This window comes from Sinocyclocheilus anshuiensis, unplaced genomic scaffold, assembly GCF_001515605.1.
Source record: "Sinocyclocheilus anshuiensis isolate Anshui unplaced genomic scaffold, SAMN03320099.WGS_v1.1 scaffold1241, whole genome shotgun sequence".
Taxonomy (NCBI): Eukaryota; Metazoa; Chordata; class Actinopteri; order Cypriniformes; family Cyprinidae; genus Sinocyclocheilus; species Sinocyclocheilus anshuiensis.
This window is the reverse complement of record NW_015549644.1, coordinates 152,117-160,115: the sequence shown is the minus strand read 5'-3', so window position 1 is coordinate 160,115 and position 7,999 is coordinate 152,117. Positions and strand designations below refer to the sequence as shown.

Below are 7,999 nucleotides of genomic sequence, written 5' to 3'. Positions count from 1 at the left end.
TACTGAAAAACAATGATAAGCATATCATAAGTTTTAAAGGCTTTTATTGGCAAAAATATATATATAATGAGTCAATATTTACAGTGTTGACCCTTGTTCTTCATAACTTCTGCAATTCACTCAGGCATGCTGGATATTAGCTTCTGGGCCAAATCCTGATTGATGGTGATCCGTTCTTGCCTTATTAGTTCTCGGAATTGATCACAATTTGTGGGCTTCTGCTTGTTCTCTCGCCTTTTGAGGACTGACCACGGGTTCTCTATGGGATTGAGATCCGGGGAGTTGCCTGGCCACAGATCCAAAATTTCAGTGTAATGATCTTCGAGCCACTTTTTTATCACTCTTGCTTTGTGACATGGTGCTCCATCATGCTGGAAAATGCACGGATCATCACCAGACTGCTCATGAATCGCTCTTGCAGGACGTTTTGGGCAGAATTATGAGAGAGGCCACTCCCTTGGTTGCTGATGATCCGGTAAATGGTTCTTTCAGGTGCAATATTCTCTGTAGCAATTTCCTTGATTGTGAGGCCATTTTGCAAAGCATTGATGACTGCACTTGTTTCTTTGGAGGTAACCATTGCTAACAAGAACACAATGATTGGAAGCGCTTCTTCCCTCCTTTTATAGCAATCAGTCTGCTCTTACAGTCTATTTAGTATGATAGTGATTAACCTGACTACTCATTCACACTTTCACATGTGCTGCTGATATGATTAGTCAATTAATGTTAGCTGGTCATTTTGTGTCAGGATCAAAAAACAGTGAAATTTGTTTGTTTTTTTTGTGAAAAGTTTTTTTGGCCAATGAAGCTTTTAGCAATTATTTAAAATGCATCTGATCACTCTACACAATAATCTAGAAACAATGTGAATGAACACCACAACAGCTTAAGCAGCAAACTTTGCAAAGCACAAAATGTATGTCACTGCCAAAACTTGGCCATGACTGTATATATACTGTATGTTGGGGTCAGTATGATTTTTAAATGAAATTAATACTTAATTCAGCAGGGATTAAATGTATCTAAAGTGACAGTAAAGACACTTTTACACTGATACAAAAGATTTCCATTTCAAATAAAAGTTGTTGAACTTGAATAATTATGAAAAATGTATCGTGTTTTTTGCAAAAAGTATGAAGTTGTATTCAATATTGATAATAATAATAAATCTTTCTTGAGCAGCAAATTAGCATATTAGAATGATTTCTGAAATATCAGGTGACACTGAAGACCGGAGTAATGGCTGCAAAAAAATAAATAAAAAATCATCATCTTTGTCATCATAGGAATATATTACATTTTAAAATATATTCAAATATAAGTTATTTTATATTGTAATCATATTGTTGTTTTTACTGTATTTGTGATCAAATGAATGCAACTTTGGTAAGCATAAGTGTCTTTTCTCAAAAATATATATATGAAAAAAAAAATCTTACTTCACCTTTAGTGTATTTATGTTTTCTTTTACATTTCTGCTTTGAGTTTTGTTAATTGTTTTATGGTTGTTTCTGTTTCATGAATTGTTTTTACTTTTTTTTTTTTTACTGTGCAAATTTTGCTCTTATAGATTTTTAATGGCAGGTTTCACTGACAACTTGCATCATATGGTGTGACAACATGCCCTGCCATTGGGGGCATCTCAAACATGCAGCAAAGGTAGAGGGATTGTCACTGTTCTTTGACAGTGCTCAGGCATGTAACCTGAAAAGCAAAGGTGAGGTAGGAGTGTGTTTGACAGCTCTTTGTTGTCACTTTTCAACAGATGACAGCTGACAGGTGTGAGATCTATATGAAGTACTCTGCTTCAGCACTGCACTGCTTGTTTTCCAGTGCGCATTATTTGCCAGTGGTGGACGAAGTACACAAATCAAGTAGTACTTCAGTAAAAGTACAGATCCGTATAATAAAATATTTATACTCCAGTAAAAGTACTCAGTTTTCAATTTTACTCGAGTGAAAGTACAAAAGTACTTGATTTTTTATGTACTTAAGTAAAAAGTACCGCAGTTTTATATAGGCTACTTTTATTATTTAATTTTATATTAGCATATATTTTTTTATAACCCTACTGCTCAAAATACCTGGGATTTTCCCAAAATAACCAATGCAAAAGTTACTCAAAATAATCCAGTAAAGGTAAAGTACAGATACTTGAAAAATAAGTACAGTAACGAAGTAAAACTACTTCATTACTGTCCACCACTGTTATTTGCTGAATCCTCAAGAATCTATTCAGAACGTCTAAATACCACACCCTTTCTCCGTGTGCTCTTAAGCTTAAGCAAATGAGCTTTCCTTCAAAACCATCAGAAAAATGTATGTTGTTTGAAATGAACGTTGAAATGGAAGTTTATAAAAAATGGTATTTGAATTTTAAATTTACACATTGTTTCACATTTGACTTGTTTACAATTGACAGAGAGTGCTTGATTTATACCTTTATTGTAGAGGCTTTCTGTGGAATCTTGAAGAAAATAATATTTTTTTTTTCTTTGATGCACATGGTCAGAATACTGAATATATTGAATAAAAAATATTAATAAACACTCATATGATAAAAAACATTTCTTAATTTTGTACATTAAACAGACCTGAGTTAATCTCATGTTGTGTTCTAATCATTCTGACCCAAAAATTATAAAAAAAAAAAAATGCTAGTTAATGTTATTGTCACGCCCCTGGACTCATTGTGTTGTGTTTTCCCTCCCCAGGTGTGCCGTGTTCCCTTTAATTAGTCATTCCTTGCACCTGTGTTTTCCCAATCACCCAGTGTTTAAAAACCCTAGTCCTTTCAGCTGGTTTTTGTTGGAGATTGAACGTCAACCCCTGTGTTTCCTGTGTTCCCAGCTGCCAAGTGTTACTTCTATTCTGAATTAGAAGACTATTGTTGTTCGTGTACTCCTGTTCTCCTCGTTCCTCGCTCCGCTCTGTAGGCTAAAGTGTGACAGAATCTCCGACCAATACAATTACCTCCGTTTGTCTACCCTTCGTTTTGTTTCCGGGTTTTACTCAGTTTTTTTGTTTCCGTAGTGTTTTCCCATGGATCCCTTCACTCGCCCCGAATTCCTCCTCCTCCTGCTGGAGCAGGGAGACAAAGCTCTCGAGGACCATACCAAACTGTTCCTATTGGTCGCTAACATCACCAGCTATCCGGACGACGCGCCCTGCTCTTTCTATGACGCAAGCCTGAACACCGAGTGCAGAGCACTGTCGTCCGAAGATTGTCCTCTTCGTGGAGTGGACTCTGGTGAGAAACGGGTCGCCACTCACCATCTGCCCGGTGGAGGATCTTGCCGGATCCACTCCAGACCCAGAGCCCAGCCCACCAAGTCCCTCTGCTCGCCCTCAGCCCACCATCATTGTGGGGCGAGCCCCGCGGGACTGCCATCCTCCAGCGTCGCTGTGGTCGGAGTCTCCTTCACCTCCGCCTCCGAGGCCCGGACTTTGCCTCGGCCCGTAGACCCAGTGGCTCCACCTCGGCTCCTCCTCTCCTCTGGCTGCGCCTCGTCGCTCTGTCCTACCGGCTCCGTTGGGCTCCTTCCTCCCGTCAGCTCCACCTTGGTCCTCAGTCGCTCCGGCTCCGCAGCGGATCTCTGGATCTCCGCCTCCGCCTTGGTCGCCAGAGCCCTCGGCTCCACCCTGGCCCCCCGGATCCTTGGCATCCCCCTGGCTCGTTGGCTCTCCGTCTCCACCTCGGGCTCCTCCGCCGCCGTTTGTCGGCCCCCTGGAGTCGGTGGCCATTCCTGGCTCCTCCCTCCGTCGGCTCCACCGTGGGCCGCTGTTATGACTGTGGCCTGGGTCCTGCTGTGCTCTTCCTGCTCCGGGTCCCTCCTGTCTCCTCCCTGGCTTCTCCCTCCATCATCTCCTCCCTGGAATCTGTCTGCCGGCCCCCGCCCGGGTGTCCGTCCTCCTCCTGAGCCTCCTCCCTAGTTCCCACCCATGCCCCCCCCATGTTCCCCGCACCTTCCGGGAGGAGGGAGTAATGTCACGCCCCTGGACTCATTGTGTTGTGTTTTCCCTCCCCAGGTGTGCCGTGTTCCCTTTTAATTAGTCATTCCTTGCACCTGTGTTTTCCCAATCACCCAGTGTTTAAAAACCCTAGTCCTTTCAGTTGGTTTTTGTCGGAGATTGAACGTCAACCCCTGTGTTCCCAGCTGCCAAGTGTTACTTCCTGGATATTCTGACTTAAAAGACTATTGTTGTTTGTGTACTCCTGTTCTCCTCGCTCCGCGCAATAGGCTAAAGTGTGACAGTTATCACATTGGTTTAATCTTTTTTTTTTTTTTTTTTTTCTTTCAATTAGCACAGGTTTTGTATTTCTTTTTGGAACTGATTGATTATAGGCCTCATTAACCTGAGCTTATGCACCCCAGTTTTTAAATTAATAAATTAAATTGCCAAAATTATTCATAATGAGAGATTTACATTTTTAAAAGCCTGGTTATTTTTGACTGAGAACATCAAATTAGGTGAAAGATTTTCAACACAGCACAAGGGTTAAGTCGTTGAGTCTTTTTTTTAATTTTATTTATTTATTTTTTAATTCTGCTAAATGTTAACACAAACTACTCTGTAATCTTCAATGTAATGTCTGATTGTTTATTTCACTGATTATTTCTAGACAAGCAAAGTTGCAACCAGTGAGCAAAATTTATGAATATACTAAATACATTTAGAAAATAATAATAGAACATTTTTTTGAAGAATAACCCAAGGTTTGCATGAAAAAAAAGTTCATGTTATTGTATTTGACAGTCCAGTTCAAATCTCTAGTAAGGGAGCCATGGCACAGCTGATTCTTGGTGATGCAACGGTTACAAAACAAATTTAAAATTTAACAACATTTGAAAATACCAAAGCCACCAAACATTCTGTAATTAAATGACCTAAAACTGCATCTGTGAATTCTGAAATATTGTATGCATTATAAGCCTGTGTATTTTTCTGTATTTTTATTTGTATAGTCCTTATTTAAATTTGCATTTTGTTTACAATGAACAGATTTGCTTAGATTATTCAAACAAGGACTTGATAAGAATGTGAATCCTCATCAATATGTGTGTGCGGTCAAGATTAAGAGGTCAAATCTCACGGTATGAGATCAAAAGTTGTGCCAGATATGAAGAACAAGAGTTTGGTGTTTATGATCTCACAACAAGTTTTGTATTAATCTGTGTTGCCCCATTTTGTCTTGTCTGTTCTGTATCATTACAGTAAATGAGCAATAAAAACAATAGTTCACATGAAATATTATACATGAAATAAGACATTACAAAATTTTGATCTATACTAATTGATAGACTTATTTTTTTGCCTCCACAAAACATGTTTTATTTAACCAGTGGGTGGTACTTGCTTGGAAAGCTGCTCCTTGTTGTGAAATGATCGGTGTGCGTCACCTTTCAGAAACTGGGAGTACAGCTGAATTTATTCCCACTTGTTTGCATTTTGGTTGCTGACACACATAAGCTTGAGACTAATAGAGAGGGCACTGTCCTTGGCATGGTCATCAACGAAAAACAGCAGCAAGATCAGTACACCAAAGTTTCCAGATTACATAAACAATCTCTAAAATAAAGAAATAAAAATATTTATAACCCGTTTAGCAGGAAGTGGGAAGAAATACACCTCACTAATTATCCAGTCCGTTATTGAATCACCAAGTTGGAGGTGTAGTGTCGTTAAAAAAGCTTTCCTCACCCTATCCTAGATTATTCCAAATACACCTGTGAGAACCCACACCCTCTCAAACATACTAAATGACATGTGTCTTTGTCCATGCATAACACAGTCTCAATCTTTTTCAGAACTTGGCTTTAGGGCTCTTGATAAACATTCAAAAACAGCAATTTCAAACGGAATAATTTAGCACATTTCTGCAGATCTCATGCACATTTTTAATGGTTTGATATTCTGTCCCATGATATAGCCTAGCAGTTTGTTTTTTTCTGCAGTGCATGTCAAATGTTATGTCACACCTTTAACGGTCAACCACTGAAAGTGATTATAAGTCATTTTATGCAAATGCTGTAATGTCTGCATTATTCATTTACTGTATGCACTTTTATTTTTAATCTACAAATTATACTAAACATTTAATTATTTCTGGATGGAATGCAAATGTTAAATAATATTTTGATTATTATATTATAATATACATATATGTAGATAAAGAGAACATGTCCTTACATCTTTTTCAAACCCTCACTTATTTATTTATTTATTTACATATTTACTTGTTTAAAGTTTATAATAGCTTTCAAGTATAACAATATTTTTATAATGTATTTTAATTTAAGAACAAGGGTTAAGTCACTGAAATAAATCATGACTGCCTGATTAAGGATTCTAAGTCTTTCAATGTGACCTTAATTTCATTTCATTTCATTTCATGCTTGTATTGTATAGTGCTGTGTAATTTATTTGATTTTTTTAGTTTAATTAAATGTTTTTGTTATTATTATTATTATTATTATTATTATTATTATTATTATTGTTATTTTACTTTTTCAAGTTTACCATAGTTTTTAAAGTATAACAATATTTTTTACTGTGGATTTTAATAATTTAAGTTGTTTGAGGAACAAGGGTTAAAATACATTTAAATAAATCACTGCCTGATTAAAAAAAGAAAAAGGTTTCCATGACTTTTAACGTGACCTTCATTTATTTTATTTACTTATTTTTTATTATTATTATTTCACTTCATATTAACATTTTCTAGGACTTTTAATGTGATCTTTGTTTATTTAATTTAATTAAATTTACTTTTATTTTATTTTATTGTTTGCTTTTATTTTATTGTTTGCAATGCATAAAATTAAAGTGTCATAACTTGAGTGATTAAAACAGCTTGTTTGTCAAAGTAATCTTTGCAAACAACAAAAAAGTGGAAAAAAGTGGAAAAAAAGTGACTTCAGTAAACCACTGTCCACTTACTTGTTACACAACACAAGAGGAAATCGATCCCTAATTATCCCACTCTTCATACCAGTTGCTCAACTTTCCTTCCCTGGGTGTGGTAGGACAGGGAGGAGGCAGAGGTGTATAAAAGTGCGCACTTGTGTGATCGGATCAGTGGGCGAGTTCTCTGCGCATGTGCTGGACTAACTGCACAGGATGCTGCTGTCGCTACTGCCGCCGCTGCTGCTGCTGCTGCAGCTGCAATGGTCGATCACAAGTGGAGCCACCGATCCGTAAGAACCCTTATGATTATTATCTTCACAAATACAAGATAACAAGAAGGTGCGCAGGTCGAGGACCAGACGAATGTCTTCCACAACTTCAATAGACACTGATGAAAAGTTTAGGACAACTGCACTTTTGTGTTCTCACACGCAACACACTGTAAACATTTTATTTTTAGATTTACGGTAAAAACGTACTGTAAGAGAGACACAGTGTTGATGTTGCAAGCATTACGAGGAGCGTTTTTGTGACCGTACATTAAAGAATATTAAAATATGCCATTTTAGCTATTACATCTGAGTTAAAGCAATATTGGCCTATCCAACAACTCAATAACGACAACACAGTGTTACCCATACAAACACATAACACCATCAGTATCACACATAAAGCTAAATAATGCTAAACTAATAACTGAAAATACAGAATAGAATCAAATGTCAAGGTTTGTGCAGGGAATTCTGGGACTGCCCAATAAATTACAAGGCTTTACCTTTAGTAACATGATCCTTCAGAAATCATTCTAATATGCTGATTTGCCGCTTTCTTTTTAAGCAATTAATACTTCTGTTCAGCAATGACACATTAACTTTATCAAAAGTGTAATTTGTTATGTTACAGAAGACTCTATTTCCAATAAATGCTGTTCTTTTGAACTTTCTATTCATCATGTTTTTTTCACAAAAATATTCAATAGTAAAATCTTTCTTGAACTTTGATAATAAGAACGTCTCGGTTACGTATGGGAACCCTCGTTCCCTGAAGGAGGGAACGGAGACGTCACGTCCCGTCGCCACGGGTGCTG

The 7,999-nt window shown here is 37.4% G+C and overlaps 1 protein-coding gene across 1 annotated transcript in view; it reads left to right on the top strand.

The window, feature by feature from the left end:
• The first annotated feature begins 7,097 nt into the window (after window positions 1-7,097).
• The window catches only part of LOC107659919 (alpha-2-macroglobulin-like protein 1), a 20,951-nt gene continuing 20,049 nt past the window's right edge, over window positions 7,098-7,999 (top strand). Inside the window, exon 1 of the mRNA XM_016449020.1 lies at window positions 7,098-7,202. Within this exon, the coding sequence (XP_016304506.1) occupies window positions 7,126-7,202 (77 nt within the window). The 5' untranslated portion in view covers window positions 7,098-7,125. The remainder of the gene's footprint in view (window positions 7,203-7,999) is intronic.